Here is a 25,646-nt window from a genome sequence, read left to right as displayed (position 1 = left end):
TTGTTGTTTTAAAAAATAGGTCAACATTTCGGGTGATGCATGTCGCGAAGTGCATTGTGGGAATGGGAATTTCATGCAGCAGCATTTTCAGTCTCTCCATGAGTGCTAAACCCAAATGTCGCCTTTACCTCCATCCACCGACTACAGTCATTCTTTAAGACAACCCTGGTAGATGGTATAATTTTACGTTGTAGCGATCTGGCTCATTTTCTTGCTGAAACTGTGAGAAACCACTGTCGCTTCCCCTAATGCACTTTGCAACAAAATTTCCGAAAAGGCCCGAGTGATGTTTTGGTTTGTTATGTAAACAAGAGGACTGTGTTTATGATGGAGTTATCTTCGAAGTTGTTCATCGTGAGGGAAGTGATTCAGGTGCGTAAGTACTGAAAGACTAATGGATTTGTGATAATTAGGCTATCACTGGGGTTTTACAAATTATATTTTTTTTTGATGAAAGTCATACACTGCTTTAAGAACCAATAGAAATGCAGTATGAAATGGCACACTGATCAGCAACAAAAAGTGAATTCAAATTTGCTCAAACTGTTATACTGATACACAAACTTAGTCTTGCAAATGCATTCTCTTACCTTCCTTCTTAAAATTTTGTGCTAATCAGATTAAACAGACAATTACGGCCATGTACTGATGAGTATTTTGAAGTGTTCTTTATTTTTGTTGTACTTTTGATACTTTTGTCATGCTGTATAGGTTACTTATAAAGGGAAAGCTCATTATTTATTTGGTGTGTAAAATGTTTCTATTAATGATGAACACACAGAGAAAAAAAGGGGAAAATAGATGTAGCCAGGTTATAATAAAAAGGGATTATCTTAAAATACTCTTAGAAGCTCTGGTGATAAGAAACTACAATCAATCTGCCTGAAGCCACCAGCTGACACAATATATGTTCCGTGTTTGTTCAGCCTTCACAGACACAAGGTAAATGTGAGAGAAAGAGCAAGAAAAAGTGAAGGAAAGACAGCATGGCCTTCATTGGCCTGGTCTGAACTTTCTCTTTCAGTCTCTGAAGCTGCTTTAAGACTGTAACAACACAGACACATTCTCACACACAAAACACTCACCCTGCCAGTAGAAGCTGCCAGGTCCTCCCACTACCACTCTGTTGTTCGTCTGCACCGCAAAAGGAAAAAAAGGAAATAGGGAAATAGGAAAAATGTGTGACGTTCCATCTTTTATTCGGTCCCTTTATTCACAACAGAACTAATTCTTGTATTTGGAGGTGTTAGTGGTTAACAGTTTATGTGTCGGTCTCCAGAACCACATGAGCCTGAGTGCATGTTCTGCTGGCCTACAAACAAACCCCCGCCCATAACTCTAAGGCCTCGTCCACACCTACACAGCTGTTTTTTAAAATGCAGCTTCTCTTCATTTACGTGAAAACGCAATATTAGGTCACTGTAATTACATCTTGTGGAAAACTCCTTCTGCAGTGAAGATACTTAGAGTCTGCTATGATACTCCCTATGTCAGTATGTGTACGTACATGCTCTTTATAGTATTTGTGTTTGTATTTAGGGATCTTTGTAACAGTTAGTGCTTTTGTGGATGGGATTTCATATGAAAAAGAAGAATGAAAATGGATTTAAATGATATCTCTATACATGTGGGTGAGGCATAATTTTCTACATAGACAGGAGGTCATTGTTTAGTCATGTGTACAGTATTTTTATACAAAGTTCATATATTTCTGACATATAAAATGTCTGTTAACGGACATATGTCTTTTAAAGTTTTGAGAGAGACACTTTTTTCAACCTGACTGATAGCTGACCTACCTTAAGGAAGTCTGCACTGAAGCCAGCCTGGCAGAACCCCTGTCCTTCAGGTGAGTTGGCACCTAGACATAAAACAGTAATCGAACATCAGAAATAACAAGATGAAGCAGAAGTGAGAGCTTAATGTTACACTACAAACTCCTGTGGTTAGAAACACTGAACCATATCACTGGGAGATGATTAATGCAACTTAGCCATCAAAGTTTAGTATGTAACTGAGTTTGATTAGAATGCGAATAATCAGAATCTGAATATTTTATTAATCCCAGGGGGAAATTATTGGGTGCTATAGTCACTCTGTTCAAGTTTAATATAAATCAGGACAGAAATGATCAATACAACAGAAAAAGAAAAAAAATATATACATATATAAATCTGTACATAGACCAGGGGTCTCAAACTCCGGTCCTTGAGGGCCACTATCCTGCATGTTTTAGATGTATCCCTCTTCCAACACACCTGATTCAAACAATAAGCCTACCATCAAGCTCTGCAGAAGCCTGATAACGACCGTCAGGTGTGCTAGAAGAGGGAAACAACTAAAACATGCAGGATACCAGCCCTCGAGGATCTGAGTTTGAGACCCCTGACATAGACAAACACATACATAGCTCTGTGTGTGTGTGTATATATATATAAACACTCTATTAAGACACAAAATTAACACAGCAATTTGTACAATATGTACTAGACAATATATTATCAATATGATAATTAAAGAAATATAAGTGTGCAAAACATAGTTGTGTGTAATCATAATTATGTGGTTATAAGGTGGAGATTTTCACTTTCAAAATCTTAATTAGTTTTTATTAACATGCTTCTGTCTGAGTATTAAATTTTGTCATCTTTGGTAACTGCAGTGCAGATATTTCAACCTGTGAAGCTGGAATTATATTCCTGGCCTGCAGTGGACTGAGTAAACCCTTTTCACAAAAGCAGGATAACAAAGAGGGAATGGAGAAGTGAGAACTGACGTGTTCTGCAGGGTGAATACTCGACCACGGTGCCTCCTTTCTTCAGGTAACACGTTCCGACTGGCTCTCGCTCAGAGACACCAAAGGTCGACCACTGGTACAGAGGAGCACAGGCCTGGAAAACACACAATACAGAATAAAAGCACACAGACCAAAAGAGCTTCAGAAATCAAATAAATCAAACACATATCCTTCCATATCATTTTTCATATTGTAAAGTTGATGGACTACTGACTGCAGCACAGAATTGTAATTATCATATTTAAAGGCATCATATTTTGCTGAACCCACATTTATTAGTCTTTGGTTCATTTATTTGTGTATTTGGGCCCTAATAGTTCAAAAAGTTTTAATCTGAACCCTCCAGGTGCTGCAAAGCTATCTTTATATTCATTTTGGCAAAAATCAAGTAGATTTCTACAACCTGTTCCAATTCCTGCTTAATTTGTTACATCTATAACTAGTTACGTCATGACATTTGCACATATAAGGTCAAAACTTCCGACGAACATTTCTCAGAGTACGCCATAATTGTTTGTCAGCAGTGGTTGAATTCCATACTGAAAATATGTCCAAACTTTGAGCTGATTACCTAAAATGGAGGGGGTGGGGCGTAAAGTGGCTCATGTGCATTTAAAGGGCCGGCGCTCAAAAGGACCTTTCTGATGTCATTACTCAGAAATAGGATTGAAGATGGACCTGTGGACTTGAATTCATGGAGAATTCAGACCCAAGCATAGTATTTACAGTTTATGTAGACCCCAGGGAAATATTTTAAAATGCATAATTCCATTTAGAAAAAAAAAAAAAAAAATCACTCATTTAATGTTTGCCAAAGCTTGGATTAAATGACCACCTGGTAGGTCAGGGCCATTGAACATTCATTTTCAAAGCCTGAGAGGAAGGCCCTGAAAGCCTCTTATTTATAATCATGCAAACTTTACAGAAGAGTGATGACGGCAGGACTGTGTGATTGTGTGTTTCTTACCAGGATGTGTTCTCCATGAGATCGGACTGAAGCTCCAAACCACTGTTTGGACTTAAACTCCATTGGTACATCATCTGCATTGATCCTGTCATCTGTAAAAACAAACAGACTTTTTACAGACTGGCCTGATGGAAAACACCATCAGAGGTAAGCGACGCCCAGTGGAGGTTAACAACAATGATTCCTAAATCGTCCCGATGACCCCTGCTTCTATATTCCATCCTTATATGTTATGCTTTGTGTATGGGTGCAGAGGAAATGCAAGTTTATTCCTGAGAGGATGATATTAACATGCTATGTTGTAAAAAAAAAAAAAAAAAAAATCTGGGTCAAGTCCAGTAAAACCAAACCTTATAGTATTAGTTGAACAAACCCTATCTCATACCTCTCAAACAGGGCTATACAGTTTTTGGAAACCCCATGCATTTGTGATGTATCACATTAAGAATCACTCTTAAGTCACTGAACAGTGTTGCACTTCTCTCCAAACAGACATACTCCCTTCTGCTTGAGCATCAAAGTCAAAACTGGATGTTTCAGCAAAATAATGAAACACATCCAGGATATGTCATGTTGAAATTGTCAAGAATTTAGGTTTTTTAAGTTTTCTTATTAACAAGTATTTAAAAATCTACTTTGCTTGTGTCTATCTGACGCAGCCACACACCTTCTGAAATTAAAATATTTCCTGATAATACTTTAGATTGTGTAAAATTTTAAGGGTGTCCAAAAAACTTTTTTTCCATTACCATATGCAATAATAGAGTATGTCTAGACAACCCTAGAAGTGGACTGACAGCCGCCCTCACACACAGCTGAATCTATAAATGACATTCCCTTGCTTTGATGGTCCTCAGCCTTTACATCAGTCAACAGATGGACAGACAGGATGAATGTCTGAGAGAAACTAGAAAAGCAGGAACTACAATCCAGTACTCGGTTTATTATTAGGGCCATAAAGACCCAAACATCCACCGTCCATCAAAACCATCTACTGATCTAAAATGTTTAATACCTGGTGATCCACTAATCCTATCAATACATGCAAATAATTGGTGTAAAATACAGTTTGTCATCTTTCATGGTCATCAGACATGACCCATTTGGATGTTCTGAGGCTCTGTAGTTACCTTGGAAACACAGTCATCTTCTACAACATTGATTCATCAGTAAAACCTATGGAGTTGGATCAATGACAGTGGATGGAGACATTTATCTCATGTTCAGTTCTTGATATTTTTGCTGAAAAAGGTCACTTTTTCTAACCCACAACTTAATCTGATCTTTGATAAACATCTACATGATCAGTGGATGAAATACAGGAAAATACATGATTTTCACTGAAAAACTGCAAAATGCAGAAGACAATATTATAATAAAGGTTGATCAATCACTTAAAAAAGCTAAATACAGAAAACAAACTATTTTGGAACTGCCACAAAATTAGCAGTGGATCTTTTATGAGTTAAAAAAGGGGCCAGATTTGGGGTTTAGCTAGTTGTCAAAATGTTGAGAAATCAATCATTCTAACAGACACACCGGATCTTCAAATTACTGACTGCAACAGGGAGTGTGAAACCAACCAACCATGGTGCTTCATATCCACATCAGATCATTTTTTAATGTAATGTAGTGCAGAAAAGCAGCAAAGTGTCCACTAAAAAGCACAGTTCTGTCAAAAGTTTGACCACATTTATCCCCACTTGCCCAAAATGTCATGTTTTAGTGGTTTGTTTTTTCTAAGCGGCAGTTTAAATCCCAAAAGTATTTCATACACTGTTATATAAGGCTTTGGGAAACTAGCGAGTACTCATTTAGGCTGGAATCAGTACAGTTTAACACTTGTAGATTTTTTTTTTTATAAGTTTTAAAAAATAAATGATCAAAACATGGGTGGTCTGTTTCAACAAACTGATTAAGAATGAATGTGATTGGTGGATCGCTGCGCACAGTGTGTGTCAGGTACCCTTGAAATCAGATGAGAACACACTGAGATCAATTGCCTCCAACGTCACAGGACCTGCGATGTGACTATTGTGCACATGTACATTACGATGACGATGCTCAAACGATTTATCGTGCAGCTCTATAAGGTAGAAATCAAATGTGCATAACACTCAAAGTATTGTCCATGCGGGTGCCTTCTGCTATGTTTTCAGAGGCCAAACATTGCAAACTGCATGCACGCCTGGAGTACTGCTTCTTGTCCAGGAAATAAGCAGTATCATTGTGAGTTTTTCAAAGTGCGGTAATTAAACATGATTTTAATAATACTAATTAGAATTTGAAACAGTAATATTAATTATGTTCCTATTTGACACAAGGAAATAGTTGGGGAATGTTAAATATAAATTAAAAAATTCTAATTACTGGACCCTGTGCACTGTTCTGCTCTGTAAGAGAATGCAGTAAAAGCCAGGAAGAGGCAGCGAGCAGCCGCCCTTGCACTGCTCACACTCTGGACCTGGCTCCAGGTCAAATATGAAAAAACACTAGTGACTGAACACCACTGAGCTCAAAGTTACTACTCAAAAAAAAGTAGTCGTCTCCTGAAAATCTGTCCCAACTAAAGGATAAGGCAGATTAAGGTTTCTGTTGGTGGGTAATGATATACAGAGAGTGACGAAATGTAGGGATCTTCCCATCAGTTTTGCCTACTGATAAATGTTTGCTGCTGAATTTCAAGTCTTGTTTGGGTTTTTAGGGTTAATTTGGGCTGATATCCAACAAAACCCCAAACAGTGAAAAAACATAAGCTTCTCCAGTTTGAAAATAAAGCGGTCATTTAATCCTGCTCCTGCATTAAGCGTGGGGAACCAGTCGGACACAATGCCAAGTATTTGTGCCAGCTAGTTACCATCTTAACAGCGCTGTAACCATGACAACAGCATCTTTGTTGTTTATCAATGAAGGATTCCCTTCATTCACGCAGGAATTTGTGATGATAGGAATGTGAAGACAGTACTCTGGGATTTGGATACAACAGGCGCGTTCACCATTTTATATAATAGACTAATAAGAGAAATTATTTGGCAAATTACTCAACGATGAAAACAGCTTCATTGTTATTTGCAATTTACTGAAGAAAAAAAAAACACTTTTTGCAAGCTTTATGATTTACCATCAACAAATATTTACCACATTTTTCCCATAGTATTTATCATAGACTAACTGCTTCAGAATTATGAGTGTATAAATATCAGCCAGTCACCACAATAAGGCTAACAGGCACAAACAAGTAGAAAACAGAGACACTGAAGATAAACCACAGTAACAGTATTCAGCGTCTGATTGTGATTTTGTCTCTCGCTCCCTTCATCCTACAACTGTAATGCAACAAAAGATAAAAAAGAAAACATACTACATGAAAAAAAATCTTACATATACACACACACACATATATGTGCATGTATGTACATACACTGCACCATGAGTGGAGGAGTCACACAACTGAAAAAAATATAAAACCCCCAGTAGGAACAATGGCTTGTGGTGCATGATGGTTAGACAGTCAAAATAGGAAGGACTGAGTCAAAGACACACAAACAAACACCCACCACACTAACAGAAGAATTCCAGTTAATTCTGTTCTCTGGTCCAGTAAAGCTTTGCCCATTGCAGCAATCACGCACATAGGTCAAACTGACAACAAAGACTTCTATTGTGGCAGGAACACACACACACACACACACACGCACACACACAAAATCATAACTAGGCCACTCAGTCATCAGGCACTAACAGTGTTCAGCCAGAGGGACAGTCTCAGGCTCTTTCAGTGCCTACAGAGGGTGTAGGTTGTTGGCTCAAAGGAACATCAGTAGAATAGATTATGTCTGATACAAATGTGTGATGTGGTGTGTGTGTGTGTGTGTGTGTGCGTGTGTGTGTGTGTGTGAGTGTGTGAGTGTGTTGGGGCTGGATGATACTACAATAATATTCATCACAATGTAAAATGATTTTGTAGTAAACATTAGCAAAAACAGATACTTTTTTGTTAGATTTACATCATGTATATTTTGATGCTTTAGAAATATAAATGTTTTGAATGTTTTTCTATGCATAGATTGAGTTCTAGGATCCGTTTCCTCAACTTTTGCTCAGAACCAAAAATAAACTTTTGAAATAGAATGAAAGACTTTGACATTTATCCTTAAAACCATATTCCCCAGTCTTGTATGCTGGTGGTACCGTGGGAACATGGTGTGTATTATGTGTTGGCATCACTGTGGGGTTGTATTCACTTCCTATCTGTGGCTGACTTTTGTCTTAAAATACCAACCACACCGCGCATCAGTCACAACTGCACATTGCCTCAAACAACCACTTTATATTTCACTTGATGTTTTGTTGTAGCACATCACTGTTCCTTCTCCTTTTGTGTCACTTTTACCGAGTATTAATGTAGATAAAGACAGACACAGTAATCTTACCCTATAGGACGTTTTTCAACTACTGGTTTCAGTCATTTGGCTTAGAGCTAATGTTAGTCTGATTTACTGGAATTACTGAGGGAAAATCAAATATCAGCAAAGAAAAATGGGACCCACCTAAGCTCTTTACAGTTAATTTGGTGTAAGGTTCCAGATTGATTATTTACTTTTAGCTTGATGTTTATTTCAACAGTTACTCCGATTGTAACTGTTAATACTGTATTTTGTCAAACACTGTCCAGGGTCTGTGTTTACCTCAGCTGCAGAGGGTACCAGGCCTTTATTTGATGGAGTCAGGTCTTCATTTCTAATTTCTTCTTCTAAATATGTAAGAATTGTTAAAATTGTTGCTTTGCTCATATTTACAGAACTAAAATTACTGCAATAGGCTTTTCTACAAACACATCACTTCCTTAAAGGGTACCTGTAGTGAATTTTCATTGCTAACTATCTCAAAAGATCATGTATCGTGCCATCAGTTTCCGTCCAGGAACATACATTATAGCTTGATGTCAAGTATGCACGAGTACTAAGTAACTGCTCCGTCAGTCAGGTATGGTCACAGACATGTTGCCTCCCTCATGGGTTCATCAGAGCTGAGATGAACTGGTCACTGACCCCATGCAGCAGACATCAGTCTAAGATGACACATTTTCGGATTGAATAGGTAACCATTTACACCCATTTCCTCAAAATTGCTACCCATAATTTGTTTCTTGAACATGTGCTTTCCACTCAGTCTCGCTCACTGACTGCTGCTTGTTTACTCGCACTCGATTTACCCGGAATCAACAGCCACTTTTAGACAGAGATCCCAGAAAAAGGTGAGATGATGATTCCAACTTTTTTCCACCACTGACCGATTTCCACAGCCAAGACACAGGAGTAACAGAGGTGAGACAGGTTGGACTTATACAGAGCGGACCTGCATCACCACCTGCGGGGTGGTGATGCAGCGCAGCATATGGTGTGATGTATACCTTGCGCCTCGGAAATACCTCGTGCATAGCAGTGTTGCTAACCCCTCCAGAGTCGGACCCATCTTTCACCATTCCACAAATGTTAGCATAGACAGAGTCCTCCGCCCGAAGTGACAACAGCTCGCGGATCTCTGCGTCTCCCCAGTTTGACATCTTTCTGGTCGCGGTGATATATTTGTGTACTGTACACGGCCAGCGATCATTTTTAAATCCCCCCCGGTGTGGGGGTTGCACACGCAATACTTCATCAAAACGTCACACTTTGGTTGCAGCACGAGAGGTGTTCCTTTTATAGTGTTCCAGAATTATGATTCCACCTTCATCACGATTCTGTTACTACCTCCAGAGGCGTTACAAAGCCGTGATAAAGATCCCATCATTTTGTTTACACAGACGTCGTTCCGTAATATAGGCGAAATAACAGAAGTGCTGTGTAAAAGGGGCTAATGATGACACATCACTTATGGCTGGCAATGGCTGCTTCATTTATCCATTTATCCTTATAAGTAATACACAAAACACAATTAATGTCATAAGCACAACCATTCCAGATTCACTTTAACTGTTATAAAATAAAGGTCCTCTAGGATTTTGGTGCATAGAAACCCTTACTTAACAGCTTTTATTGTGTAAGCACTGTCGTCCCGTAGTGAATAGAAGTTTCATTGAAAAAGTAAAAGATACCTCAGCAGTGACTGAAACTGGACAGTAAAACTTCAGATGTGTGATCTAGAACAGCGCGTGCTAAAAAAAAAAAAAAAAAAAGACGGATTAAATTCTTGACTACATTAAATAAAACTTGTAGAGGTGAACATTTTTTTAACTGGCAGGACACTACATGACAGACATCAAAAAAACTGGTAATAGAGAAGCCGTTTTTATTTAAGGAAATACAGTAAATAAAATAAATAGCACACAACTTCTGGCAGTGTGGATTTTTTTTCATGAAGGGTGATATCAGCTGAAACAAAATACCCCCATCAAGTAAAAGTCACATCCTATGTGACCCAGGTGTCTTTCTGCCCATCTTCACAGCTTAAAGCAAGAACAAATCTATCTCTATAAATCACAACTAATTGAAACACAGCACAAATCCTGCTGCCGTTGGGCTTACTTGCATCACCTTCATCACTTGGGCATTAATCAGATGTTGCTTCATATACTGTGTTGCCCTAAGGAGACAATTTTTCTCACACAGGGTTTCTGCAGGTTTGTACAAGTTTGATGAAAGGGTTTTTAAGACAATTATGAACCCATATGAAAGTCTCATAGCTCTACTGGATGCCCTTTGAATCTAAAAAGTTCCTAATTTGAGCATTTTCTTCAGGATTCTTACTTTTACCAGGCTTCAGCCAATCACTAAATGTTTAGTATTCAAAACAGATCTCATTGAATTGACCCTTATTTGATGAAAATAATGTTAAGAGAAACTATCACAACCTACCACTGCTTTGATGGGAGATGCCATTCACTACATCATAGTTTATAAGCCAAGTTAAGATAAAGGTTGTCTGTGTAACTAAATCTGCATTATTAGTAGTGGTAATAGTATTAGTAGTATTAGTATTATTTTTTATTGGTTCCATGTTGGTTTCATTTTGTAGTTTTGTTAATACAAATTTATTACATTAACTTCATAATCCTCTTGATAATGAAGACCAGTCCAAGTATATAAGGTACTTTTTTGCAGACTTTTTATTGACAAAATGACAGAAGAATCCTCCCATTTCTTGCTGAGGGGAAACAGTGATACATATCGATCTCTTCTTTGAATCTAGTCAACAGAAGCTCAGATGTTTTTGACGCTACCACGCAGTGAAATATTTCTATTTAATAATAATCCTCATCTGCGTAATCTCTGTCATGTGGACATACTGACCACACCCAGTACGACTGAGGACAGAAGATAAAACAGCAATAAAGCAGCAGCGTTTACTCAGGCTTCCTTTGTTCTGCATGGTTCTAAAATGTGTAACTGGTCTGGAACATAAGAGGACAAAGTCTCTAATATGAGACCCTGATAAGTTGGAAGCAAACAGAATCACTTTGCACAGTGGCTTTATGTAAATAAATAATATCATAAAATAAATAATAAATAATATTATTCTGTACTAACATACATTGTTCTGGTTGACAACAGGCTACCTGTGAGTTAGCATTATTTTGCAAATTCCTTGCATTTGAAACTGGGTGTGCAATAGCTTTTTCCAAGTAATTTAGAAATGAGGTTGACAGCCTTGGTATTTAGCAACATATGAAATGAAGCAGTGCTGTTATGGCAGCTCTCTGTGTAAAAAATTTTCACACTAAAACCTACAACAAGTGTATTTAAATGGCACTGAATAGTGTTGCATACAGAGAGACCTAATTTGTGCCCAAAGTTCAAGAACTAAAAGTCTCATTGTTTTCCCTGCAGACATTTTTCTATCATTCAAAGCTGTACCTAGTCCTTCAATAACACTGGCAGAAGATGTTGAATTATGACACGCCAAAAAATAGAACCAATGGCCTTGTATCCCACCGGCATGTTCTATCAAGGATCAATAACAAGTTGAATTTGTGAGGTTGTCAGGTTCTGCTGCTCTGTTAGAGTCCTGTGGTCTGGATGCAGGAGATCAATCTCCCAATAGAAGTGGGTGGGAACTTGACTAATTGAATGAAAGTCCATATAAGACTTCCTGTCAGAGCTCAGTAGTAACTTTATTGATATCTGTAACCATTTCCATGTTACAAGCCATGAAAATATGGCCCCTTATAAGTCAAGGCAAATTTGAAACATTTCAAAAGTTCGTCAAAAATTTTAAAATCCAAGTATCTGAAAACTGTGAACAATCTTCGTAGACATTATCCCAAGGCAGCTACATAAAAATCTGAAATGACTCCGACCAGTAGTTTCGTCAGAGAAGATGTTTGAAGAAATTGCTAACAAAGCCGACAATAAAGACGATAATGAAGACGACAACAAAGACAACAACGAAGACGACAACGACACTGGACACAACTGCATCAGATAACGTGAAGATAAAGAAAATAAATACTTTTCAAAGTAATAACCTGCATGTTAAAAAAGAAGGTGGTGAAAAAAAAACAACCTAAACCCTCCCCCTTTGACAAAGTACCTTCAAATACGATCTCATATTCATGGCTCACAGACCTAAAGCACCTAAAACAGAACTACAGTACGTCTGGTGATTGTTTTATATCTATTTCCTGACATACTGTATTTAGAAACACAACTGGGTTCTACACTAAATTTGTGTAGGTTTAGTGTTTATTTATATGACCTTGCTTCCAATGGTATGACTATATATGTAACCTAAGCCATAAAAAAAAAAAAAAAAAAAAAAAAAAACAGTACGCAAAGGATGCTGGGACAGCAACTGGCTTTAAGGGCTTGGCTTAAGGCAGACAAACTGATTCTGCTGCTTCTCTCTCTGCCTGGGTGACATGATCATGAAAGTCTTTCAATGCACAGTATGTGTCGAGTGGTTTTCCTGTTTTACATGAAACACTGGAGTTGGTTTAACTCAGGAAACAGGCTGAGCCAGGACATAAATATCAGGACTTCACATCTTTTTTTTCCCAAGCAAAAAAAAAAAAACCTCTAATTTCCTCATATGCTCTTCTATTATTTCATTTTAAAGTGGCAAGTAACATGGAGTCAACAGAAACAAAACCACGAAAGCTTTTCTCTGGAAAAAAAAAAAAAAAGATATTCAGTGCATAATGAATTTATAATAAACTAGTGCTGACAAACGATTAAAATTTTTAATCAGCTAAATCACAGGGTTTCTTTGGATTCATTTCGATTCATCACAATTAAATATCATTCATTTTTAATCTATATTACTTATGTTTCCATTCTGAATGAGCCCTATAATAAACATATCTACCCTTAAAGTACCACTATGCTTCAGTCATATTAATCCCATAAAAGTGAATCTGAAATAGCCTGTGTTCTCCAAACAATACGGTACAGCCAAAACACTGAAGTGAAAACACTAGTGTAGTCATGTAAAGGCTTGTCATTTTGTCTGCAAATAAGCAAGTGACGTCAGAGTTTTTAAGGCAAGTGCATGTGAGTGTAAGTTTTGATATAAGTGCAATTGAGTGAGTGGTTAAATGATGAATAACATGGTTGGAAAGGTAAGTAATGATCAGAAACAGTCACAAATACAGTTTTTATCATTTCTAATGGGTCAACCATTACCATTAACAACCTGGAAAATATACTTAATCCTTTAAACTTAACAGGAAATGAGAGCTAAGTGAATCTGACGCTATTAAAGCTCCACATGTAACTGTTTAGAAATGTCCAGAGTCAGACCTAACATGGCCTCTCATTAAACCAGCACATCTGCAAAATGTTTATCTTACTGGTTTCACAGAAGAGGAACCATAGCAATGTTGAGAAGACCCTAAAGAGAACACACCTGGAACATTTTACCATGTTTTCTCCATCTGTGCAAGAATAACTGAATAACTATTATAAATGTATTTGTATTTACCTACTGCTATCTTTCTACTGGTCTTCTCGGAACTTTAACCCATAAAGACCTCTTTTTTCTCTTAACCTTTCTTAAGTGATTTATCACTATTCATTATAATATTATCCTCTGTATTTTGCATTTTTTTCAGTGAAAATCAGCTATTTTCCCATATTTAATTTACTGATCATGTAGATGTTCATTAAAACTCAGATTAAAGTTGAGGATTATTATATCAAAAACAGAGAAAACTAAAGAAAAAGTGACTTTTTAGCAACAATATCAGTAACTGAACATAAAAACAAATGTCTCCATCCACTGTTATTGATCCAAGTCCATGGGTTTTACTAGTGAATCAATGTCGCAGAAGATGATGTTTCAATGTTCCCTATGGAGCGTCTGAATGTCCAAATGGGTCATATCTGATGACCATGAAAAGATGATAATCTGTATTTTATATCAGTTATTGACATGTATTGATAGAATTAGTGGATCAGAAATTATTAAACATTTTAGATAAGTAGATGCTTTTGGTCGCCGGTGGCTGTTTGGGTCTTTATGAGTTAAACTGTATAAATATGCCTCTGGAAGCAGATCAGTTTAACAATAAATAGAAACAGAGTAAAACAGGGAAAAGGAGCTTGCGTACTGACGAGTCCACACACCTCAGGCTTACATTCCTGAATGTGTCCTGACATGAGATAAGAACAGCAGGCTGAGCTCAGTGCTTATTATCCCATCAATAAGACGCTGTTACTGCAAAATGTGAAAGCTAGCGTGGGCTACTATTATCAGCTAGGACAATAACAAAAACTGAAAGGAGAGGTAGGTTTTACCAATGTAAATAATTTCAGGGTTTGAGATATGTTATGTATATTAAATAATTACACAAAAACAGCCAAAGGTGATCTAAAAAACAGTTAAAAATCTACCACACGCTGGGCTGGAGGGGTGTGTGTTTGGAGCCTGGTTGGGGAGCAGGGTTAATGGGTTTATTCAGGGAAACAGGGGCCCAGGGTCTGAGGGTGACTATAAAAGGCTTAAGGTGAATAAAGCTGGAGTTTGAGCAAAGTTCGCACGTCACTCGATTTCTGAAACTCTGCAGTCGTGCCACGACACGCAGCTTCTTTTTACTGATCAGTTCTTTGGGCCATGAATTTTAATGGAACATCTCCTTGTTCCTCCTTTTTTCAAAACCACATCAACATTCAGAAGGAAACTAAACTAGAGTTCAGAGACCAGAACTAAGAACCAAACTTGATAAATGAAGGACCATAAACAAAGCAGCTACTTGATATTTTAAAGCTGCAGTGCTTGACTGATGTTTTTAGTGTCACTGGTCAAAAATTCTATAATTCCCTTTCGGTGTATTGTAAGTCAAGTAGCGCTGAAACAATGAATTGATTAATTGACTCACATCCATTAAAAAATTACTGATTAAAAGCTTTGTTTCCTTAATTTTTGCTGCCGCTAAACATTGGTTCCTCTGTTGTTTCCCCTATTGTGATGCACATGGCGCCAGTATCAACACAAGCAACACAACAACAAAAAAGGCAGAAAATATCTATATGTTCTCTTTTCTTCATTAGAACCAACACTTTATCCTTTAAAAGTTTTAAGCTTTCACACAAACATTAAAAATATTTAGCTTTATTATTTAAGTTGTATGCTAATTCCATCTTAACTTGTTAGTAGGTTGGATACAAATGTGATGAATACATCAGTGCACACATATTGTTTGTAGATGTCATTTGTTTATTGTTCATATCTATAGATGTTTTTATATATACTTTTACTTTGTTATTGTTTGTCATTTCTATTCAGATATTTTTGTATATCCTTTTGCTTTTCTACTTTTTATGGTCGTTGTTTCAGCTGGTTCTGGAATAAAGGACAAGTTTGTCATTTTTGTCATAATAATTAATCAAATCAAAGAAAAAAAAATTATATATTAATCAGTTACAAAAATAATCAATAGCTGCAGCACTACATTCGAGTGATCTGAGAGAACATGAGCCTTCAGCGTCGTTCCCTGTGTCTCCAAGCTGTAGAAAATCTACCCAGTAACGTCCCATTCTTGGCTAATCTCAGACAGGTGGGGGGATTAAATGTGTGACTGACAGCTGCAATGACCAGTCACTGATCAGATTCTATCAGATGCGACCTGAACATGACTCTACTGCTCTGTGTTTCAATGCGGAAATGTGGAAAAGGATCACTGCTCCATAACAGCATCAAACAGCATCAGGGAAGCTATCTTTACATTTAGTCTGTTGATTTGGACTGAGAGGAGAGAGCTGCAAAAAGAAGGTGTGTATTTTCAAGTCCTGGCATTGTTTTATTGCTTCTTCCCTGCCACAGTGAGGCTCTTGGTCAACGCAAAATAATTTGGGCATAGTGCAATATAATGTGTGTGAATATATATATATATATATATATATATATATATATATATATATATATATATATATGTGTGTGTGTGTGTGTGTATATATGTGTGTACATGTATGTGTGTACATGTATGTGTGTATGTATATTAGGGCTGCACGATTTTGGCAAAAAATAAAATCCCGATTTTTTCCTCTACAAACTCGATTTTCGATTCCGATTTTTGGGTAAAACTACAAAAGACGACAGAAGTCAGCATGTCGTTCTCGTGAGCAGCCCACAATGCAAGGCACTGCTCCCTTCCTCAAATCTGTGATGGTATCACGTGATGAACCCACAGAAGTTTTTTTTTTTTTTTTTTTCATTAAATCTTCGTTGAATGTAGTAGAGTATACAAGCAATGTATACACAAGAAAATAACATAACAAGTTTGCCAGGGGAAACACACTACAATACAATGTCCAAATCAGAGCAAATATTGATGGTTTTTATAGTCTTTTTGGTTCCAGATTTATCTAACAGTTTTAAATAAAGTTCACCATCTTTCAAAAAAATAAATAATATTTGGTTTTGTGTTACAGAACTTACATTTGTGAATGAAAAATTTAGCAGGTAAGAGAAATAAATGAATTCTAAAAAAAATTTTTTTTTTTTCCTTTTTGGGGTATCTGGGCCCACAGAAATGATAAGTTAGGCATCAGTCCAGCGTGGACCACGTAATATGAGTGATCCCCATGTAGCTATATTTCAATTGCGGGATCCGTGTGTGAAACCGCAGCTTACATTGGTATCACTACTCCGGGCTCATTAACAGATTTAAAATCCGGTCATTATACAGACTTCTGTGACAGACCGCTCTCACAGATAGGAGGAAGAGCCTATGGGAGCCCGCGGGCACGCGGCCTGGAGGCACGAGAGAGATGAAAACGATTTGACGATTTTCCTTTTTTAAAAATCGTCCAAATTAAAAAATCCCATTTCAATTTAAAATCAATTAATCATGCAGCCCTAATGTGTATATGTGTGTATATATGTATATATATATATATATATATATATATATATATATATATATATATATATATATACATACATATATACATATATATATATATATATATATATATATATATATATATATACACAAGGGCTGGGCAAGTTAACGTGTTATTACCGCGTTAACACATTCATTAAATAACGCCGACAATTTTTTTTATCTCTTTCTAATGCCATTTTATTATAACTCATATTATTCTGCCCCTGCTTGTGTGCGCATAGCAATTAGCTCACCAGATAGACAACAGGTTTCCCAAGAAAAGCCGGTTGCCAAAAACTTCTTTCCAAATCTTTTACTTGAGACTCACTGTAAAACTGCAACACACATACAAAATATGTCTCAGTTCTGTTCATTGCCTTAGTACATTTACATGGCGTTATAGATTTAAATGAATGGGAAAAAGACCGCTAGCTCGATGCTAACTTGAATGGGAAAATCCATAGACACGCTAACAATTAGCATTTACAGATTAATTTAAGATTTACGTCTTTTTATCCAGCAACAAAGGTTCGCATCAGAGATATTTTAGACTATTCATTCGTACAACAACTGAACATAAAATACTCACACACAAATGTTTTTTCAGGCCATACAAACAGAGTGAAAGAAACGTGTCTGTTAGTTCCTTCTTATGTCTGAACTGGCTATGGGAACACCGCAAGTACAAAACATACGTTAGTGCAACTTATTCCGACCACTAGAGGGCCCCCTTTGCTTGCTTTTAACAACTGAACATCACATATTATTGAGCTTATTAGTATTAGTACTGATTAGTGGGCTTAAGACTCCTGTCAATCACTCACAACCGGAAATAAACTGGTGGGGACATAAACATGGAGAAAAGTACCGGTCTTTTCCACGGACATTTTCATTTTAAATGTCTTCAGATGGTGGGGTTGAGAAGGCCAAAGTTGTTTGTAAGCACTGCAATGTGGAATTATTTTTTATCACCAGAGTACTTTGAGTCTGAAATATCACTTAAAGGCAATACACGCTGTTGATGCCAGCAACCACCCCCCATAACTATGCAATTAATTGTGATTAATCACAGAAATCCATGATCCATGCGATTAATCGCGATTGAAAATTTTAATTGCTGCCCAGCACTAATATATATATATATATAAATAAATAAATAAATAAATATATATATATATATATATATGTGTGTGTGTGTGTGTGTGTGTGTGTACATGGCATTTTTTTTAAAAAACAGAATTATGTTTTGTTTTGTTTTTTCTTTTATCTGACTCTATGAGTGACCGCACAAGAGTTCCTATGTGTATATGCACAAACAGCAAATAAACTTTTGAATCTTGAATCTTATTTAGTTCAATTTTAAAAATAAAGTGACAAATGTGGTTATCAGATACAGCCTGTCAACTCAGAATTTGCAACGAAAATAGTGGCTATAGGGAAGGTCAATAGAAAAAATTATGTCCTGATGGTGTTACAGCCTATTATACAAGAATCTGTCTGTCTGCCTGTCTGCCTAGCCATAGACAGCTATGTCTAGCTATTTGCCATAGATTATGGCTGCCTCCCGAAAAGGGGTGGAAGATCTATTACATCATAGTTGACTGAAAGTACATTTTATTCAGTCATTGTGCATTACAGTAACAAGGTGAAACAGAAAATAAATATATTTCTACCAGGGTGTGACGACGTGCACTGTTGGATTACTTCTAGTGCACGAGTGCGAGTATGCACACACTGACAGTCATACGCATGGTGACGTGTGTAGCAGGTTCACAGTGTTAATCTGAGAATGCGGTTTTTCACCAAACATCTGGAGTTACCTGAGTTGTCAAACACCAGCTGCTGACACCTGCTGCTCCTCCAGGGGCAACTGTACACAGCCCCTCTCTCCACAACGTTGCTGGGTTCCGATGTGTTGGCCCGAGGAGCGCCAACCAGAACATCCGACCTGACGAGAAGAGCAAACAGGACCATTTTTATCCAATACCGACTTTAGAGACAAACTGTCAGAAAATGCTAATGTCAGTAATACTGCATATTTTCACCATGATGGAATAAACATGATGTTCAGTAAAAGCAACCTATTACCACTCAGCTGTGGAGCACTGCAGAGGACACAGAAAATGTTATCCATAGCGGAATAGATGAATCGGGTTACGGTCATGACTGACTAACACATCACATCACAGAATAAGGTAATTTTGCAGCATTTTTCACAAAACACATAAACCCCTCTGTGGTTTGGCAAACAACCAAATGAGTCATACTCAGGTGTGATGTGTAAAACAAACAAATAAACCAAGCAAATACCACAGCTGGACACACTCCAGTCTACATCAAGGTACAATTAAGTACTGATCAGCCAATGCACCCAGTGGTTGTATCCTCTAAGTCTGGGCATCAAACTCATTTTAGTACAGGAGCCACATTCAGCCCAATATGATGTCAAATGGGCCAGACCAAAAGAATAATAACAGTGGAAAAAAGTAAAATGTTTACGTCTACAAAGTATCCTTTAAAAATGTCAAAAACATGGACAACCTAAAATTTCTTAAGAAAAACAAGCACTACCTCCCACTCCTTTTCGAATATGTAAATGAAGTCATACTTTGTTTTCATGTATATGTATAGGTTTTTGTCTGTTTGTTTTGTGTTATTACCTCTGCTTACTGTAACGGCGGCGGTTATGTTTTCATCGGGGTTTGTCTGTCTGTCTGTTAGCAAGATGACTCAAAAAGTTAAGAACAGATTTGGATGAAAATTTCAGGAAATGTTGATACTGGCGCAAGGAACAAATGATTAAATTTTGGTGGTGATGGGTGGGGGGTGGGGGGGGGGGCGCTGATCTGCCTTGGTGGAGGTCTGCACTTTCTGAGTGCTTTTCTAGTTATAATCTGTTTAATTTATAAGGACTAAGTAGGATTATTTTGTTTTATTGCATATTCAAAATAAACTAAACTAAGCAATTTTAACAATATTATGTCGCAGTTTATCATTTAAATGTGCATTATAACTGACAGATCACAGTGGATCTACAAATACACAAAACATTTAGTAGAAGGCAGAATAATGGTAAAATTACACTTATTTCTCTGATAAGATTTCAGGTTGTTCATACTTGTTCAAGTTATTCACATTTTTTGTAAAAGGATAGTTTGTAAATGTACAGTTTCATGTAATTTTACTTTTTTACACAACAACAAAGAGGAAAATTGGCAGTTATCATTATTTATAGGTTATTATGATAGTATTTTACTGGTCTGATCCACTTTAGATCATGTCGGTCTAAATGTGGACCCTGAACTAAAATGATTTTGACATCCTTCAGTGTAATTTTTGCATTTAAAAAATTCACCCCACAAGCCGGATTGGACCCTTTTGTTTGACTCTAGTAGATATATGCTAACACACTCTCCATCATTATCATCATGGAAACAACAAATGATGAGTTATCTTAGTGAGGCTTTTATGGAGACTCATGATTTCCCTAAATGTATCACACACAGCGCTGTTACACAGTATAGACTGGAGTCACACCAGCTTCATTTACTTGCAGGGGTGAAACTAGGTTTATCTTCCCAATTTGGCTGCAAAGCAAAAGAGCTGCTCAGAGGATTATAATGCACAGGGGAGGAAAAAAAAAAGTTAACTGTGTAAGCTCTGTGGGGCTTTGGCTCTGTTAGGCACCATTATAGGACACCACTAATTTAGATGGAATCAATTATATTGACTGTTGATGCTGTTGGGTTGTAATTTGTCAGGACAGTCTGTCTGTGTAATGAAAACAGCTAAACTCAATTCTACAAGACTTTTTGACACAGTGTTAATTTCTAGTAAGCAACAGAATATATTCCTTACTATATTCAGTTGCTTGTGCATCTAATACTAACTTTGTAGTACACATAAAACACTTACATAAGCCATCGATGATAAAAGTGAGAGATTCTGTCTTTTGCTTTTAGTTCTTCTATTTAAACTTTGAACTGAAAACACAAAAACATACAGATGCATGTTCAAAGTTGTGATTATTGGCATGTTATGACTGGTTTTGATGGATATAGCGGAATATGCCTGGTTATATTTTGCCTTTAAACACACAGAATGAATGGAAAGGAGAGGTAAGGCTGTCAATCCTGTTACTAAAATGGACATGATGTTGGAGAGGGATGTAACACACGCACATGAAGTTATTAAAAAAAAAAGGTGCCAATACATGCACTAAGAGACAGTTTAGCATTAAAAACAGCTCCACAAAAACCTAATCATGTCTTGTTTCATCACCTTACTGTAGCCACAGGCCTCTTATACTCATTTTTATGACTCAATTCACTGAACATTTATGGAGCAGTCTGCGTAACCACACCTTATATTTTATGTTTACACTATCTACTCATAAACAAAGGCAGACAGAATATCCTAATCAGTATTTAAGAGACAATCTGGGATCTAATTCTGCTGTTTTTCCAGACATTTACTTACTTTACACTAATTTAACTCCATTATTTTGAGGTAAAATTACAAAGCATGTAGTAACTCCTGCATCACAACATAATACTAACATCTACACTGGCATGGCAGTGAACGCAACCTTCCTCTTTATTATCATCTTGTGTGACTGAAGCCGTACTTTTGTTTGTTTGGAGGCTGGAAGAAGTCCACCGAGAAGCCGAAGTAGCTTCCGTCCGGTCCGGAGAACACGGAGGGTTTGTCCACGTCCAGGTTGAATGAGCCGCAGGGGTGGAAGTCAAAACAGAGCAGCGCTAGCAAACCGAAAACTGTCCGTCCTCCTGCCATGGCTGCCGGGGTGAAGGGGTGAAGACCACCGCGGGACAACTGGGGATGAAAACACCGACGAGGGAGAGGATGACACTCGGTTAGCTAGCGTCCGGGACAGTCCTCAACGATGTATCCGCCGACAGCGCGTCCTCAAGCCCGTTTAAAATCTCAGACTGCCTTACAGACGCTCTCCTCCGGAGCCCTAAACGCAACACGCAGTCATGTAACTGTTACATTAACGACATTTCCGCGGTTTGTAACGGAAACTGTCGGCTGTTACGGTCCCGGTCCGGTCTGGTTTAGCTGTTTTAACCGACAGAAACAGTAGAAACACGGTAACTAGCCAGGGAGAGGCCGTGACGGTGTGTGTATGTGTATGTGAGTGTGTGGAAGTGTGTCATCGCACAATCACTAACATTCAGGAAAGTGACAGGAAAGTAAACGTTACATCCGGAAATGAATTTTCAAAATAAAAGCACACATAAAGACAAAACAAAGTACACCAAACATGTGCCTTTTGTGTACAGTGTAATAATCATATATTTAATGAAACTGACATAATCTTTGTTATTTATTTATTTATTTATTCATTCATTCATTCATTCATTCATTTATTTATTTATTTACTAACTTACTTACTTACTTGCTTACTTACTTACTTACTTACTTACAGGGATTGGACAAAATAATGGAAACACCTTCACCTCAAGATGATAATGCCCCAATCCATACAGCTAGAATTGTTAAAGAATGGCATGAGGAACATTCTAATGAAGCTGAGCATCTCGTATGGCCGGCACAGTCCCCAGACCTCAACATTATTGAGCATTCATGGTCAGTTTTAGAGATTCAAGTAAGACGTCGATTTCCACCGTCATCGTCTCTAAAAGAGTTGGAGGGTATTCTAACTGAAGAATGGCTTAAAATTCCTTTGGAAACAATTCACAAGTTGTATGAATCAATACCTCGGAGAATTGAGGCTGGAATTTGCTGCAAAAGGCGGACCTACACCATATTAAATTATATTTTGTTGATTTTTTAAGGTGTTTCCATTATTTTGTCCAACCCCTGTACTTACTTACTTACTTACTTATTTATTTATTTACTTACATACTTACTTATTTACTTATGTGCTTACTTACTTACTTACTTACTTACTTACCTACCTACCTACCCTCAGGTCATCTGGATCCGGTCTGTTGTCAGTTCCCAGAGTCAGAACCAGACACGGAGAATCTGCGTTCAGCTTCTGTACTCCACATGTCTGAACAAACTTCCAGAAAACCTCAGATCAGCTGAAACACTCAGTTTATTTAAATCCAGGTTAAAGACCCACCTGTTCTCAGCTGCATTTGAAAAGAGTTTTTATTCATCAGTTCAGATCTGCACTGTTCCTTTTAAGCTAAAACTTTTTATCTGTTTTATTTGCTGGTGTTTTATCTGCGTGTCTGCTTGTCTGTCTGCTTGTCTGTTTTATCCATTTATCTGTTTATCTGATTTTTGTTTTGTTTTGTTTTTCTCATGCCTATACTTTTTATTGCTTCCATGCTGTAAAGCTTTTAATGTTTTATATAAAGCACTTTGAATTGTCTTGTACATGAAATGTGCTATATAAATAAACCTGCCTTGTCTTGCCTTACTTACATACTTTTTTTTATCATTACTGTTTTTTTTAACCATTTTTTAACCAGATAAAGACTGATTGAGATCGAGATATCATTTACAAGGGTCAAGAAGTCTGCAACACACGTCATGATAATAAAATAATCAAAATTTAAACAAACTGTAGATTAGGGATTGGAATTGGAACTGGTTTGGTATTTCAAAGGGCAGTTGTTGAAGTCACAATAACAATTATAAACACAGGCACCATTCAGTGTTTTCTCGTCTGTTGTGAAAAGCTTTAAGTGATATAAGTTCAGATGTTTTCTGTTTAGTTTGGAGACTATTCCAAGCAGTGGGGGCAGTAAAACTGAATGAATGTTTTCCCAGTCAATGATCTACTGCTGTCTTTCCTAAACTTAGGCTCAGGACCTGAACTGGGTTACTGAGTCCCATTTATAGAAGTAAAATACACAATAATAATTTTCATGAACAAATAGAAGAACACAAGTTGACCACACCAAAGGCACTTATAAAGACATAAAAGTATCAAAATGATGGAAAGATGTAACAAGGACTTAAAAGATGAGTAAAAAGGAGAAAATTACATCAGATGAAAACAACAGGACTAAAATAGCATAAAAAGATGTAACAAGGCAAAAATGATGTAACAAGTCATGAAAACAATGCAAAAGGCACATCAAAGTGTAATAGTGCATTGAATTCAAAATTTTTCGAAGATAAATGAGATTATGACAATTAATTGATTATATTCTCAAATCTGGTCCCCGGGGGAGATAAGATTTTTTCTGGGTTCTGAGTCGAAAACATTTGGGAAGTGTTACTATGGTCAAATACTCATGCAGCCCAAAAGAACAGAATTACATGTAAATAATCATGTTATTAATACACCAGATATGGTAACAATACCGGAAAATATGATGCATCTCTCTTTTGTGGAATTTTACACTGTTTATTTTACATTCATATTTTTAATAGAAAAGTCAATATTTTATTCAATTTCCATGTTATGTGGCAAGTAATAATTCAAAATTTAGTTGTTTTTAGTGAATAAAATAGGCTTCCTTCAGTTTAAAAAATTAGAATTATTAATTAAAATTTAGAATTATTATTATTAATATTTATACTACTACTACTACTACTATTAATAATACTACTACTACTACTACTACTAATAATAATAATAATAATAACACTAATAATAATAATAATAATAATAATAATAATATTATTATTATCTTTTTGAGGAGATTGCATGTTCTCTGTGTGGGTTCTTTAATTTTACTAGAATTTTACCACCAATCTGTCCTTAAATTCAAAGTTTTTCACATTCAACTGGATGTAGTGATGGGTTCATTGTCTTTATGCCAGGATCATTCTTTGGTATCACCTTGACCCTACGTCAAGAGGTTCTTGCAGATGTTAAAAGTTAAAATTTCATTGTGTGAGTGGTACTTTTATTCTGAAATCCTAAACACCTTCCAGTGTTTCCAGTCTGAGTCTGTTGAGTTTGATACACAGTGTTACACACACAACATACATACACAACAGGAAGTTCATTCCATGGTATCAGACTGAAACACACTTGTACAAGACAGACAGGCGTCACTATGGAGCAACAAGGAAATTATATTGGGGGTTGGGGATGTGTTTAAATAGATTTGTCAGATCCTCTTTCCTAAGATGGTTTCATTCTGGGTCTTGACCTCATGATGATCAGCTGGATGTTTCCATCATAGAGGGCAGACTGTGGTGACTGTGGAAATTCCATGGAAGAAGTGTACTTGTTAATGCAGTTACATGAAATGGAACTGCAGAATTATAAAAGTCACAGTTCTGGTGAATTTGCTACACTGTTGGGGTTTGGCAGTAGTGTTGTGCATCCATGGAGGGATTTTATTTTAACTTATACCTCTACATGATTTTAAAAAGAGCTAAAAAAGTTGGCAAGAGGCTTGAGAAGGGGGCGTGGATGTGTGAGTTTTTCATGAACATCACTAGAACAAAGAAACATTTGAAGTACAATTTGAGGGTCTGAAAGTTGTGTTTAACAGCTGAAAATGCTTCACCCTCACCTTTAAAATGATTGCTTTGAGATGCTTTTAAGGAACATTGTTGTATACTTTTAGTACCTTTTAGGTTATTGATGGTGTTTTATA

General features: G+C 36.9%; 1 protein-coding gene across 1 annotated transcript in view; it reads right to left on the bottom strand.

The window, feature by feature from the left end:
• Nucleotides 1-22,269, bottom strand: part of LOC115412752 (integrin alpha-V-like) — a 57,016-nt gene extending 34,747 nt beyond the window's left edge. The window contains 6 exon segments of the mRNA XM_030125392.1: nucleotides 1,086-1,134; nucleotides 1,800-1,861; nucleotides 2,777-2,891; nucleotides 3,765-3,856; nucleotides 18,909-19,036; nucleotides 21,716-22,269. Of these exon segments, the coding sequence (XP_029981252.1) occupies nucleotides 1,086-1,134; nucleotides 1,800-1,861; nucleotides 2,777-2,891; nucleotides 3,765-3,856; nucleotides 18,909-19,036; nucleotides 21,716-21,882 (613 nt within the window). The 5' untranslated portion in view covers nucleotides 21,883-22,269.
• Nucleotides 22,270-25,646: the final 3,377 nt, after the last annotated feature.

This window comes from Sphaeramia orbicularis, chromosome 21, assembly GCF_902148855.1.
Source record: "Sphaeramia orbicularis chromosome 21, fSphaOr1.1, whole genome shotgun sequence".
NCBI lineage: Eukaryota > Metazoa > Chordata > Actinopteri > Kurtiformes > Apogonidae > Sphaeramia > Sphaeramia orbicularis.
The sequence above is the reverse complement of the archived record's forward strand: the minus strand, read 5'-3'. Positions and strand labels throughout refer to the sequence as shown.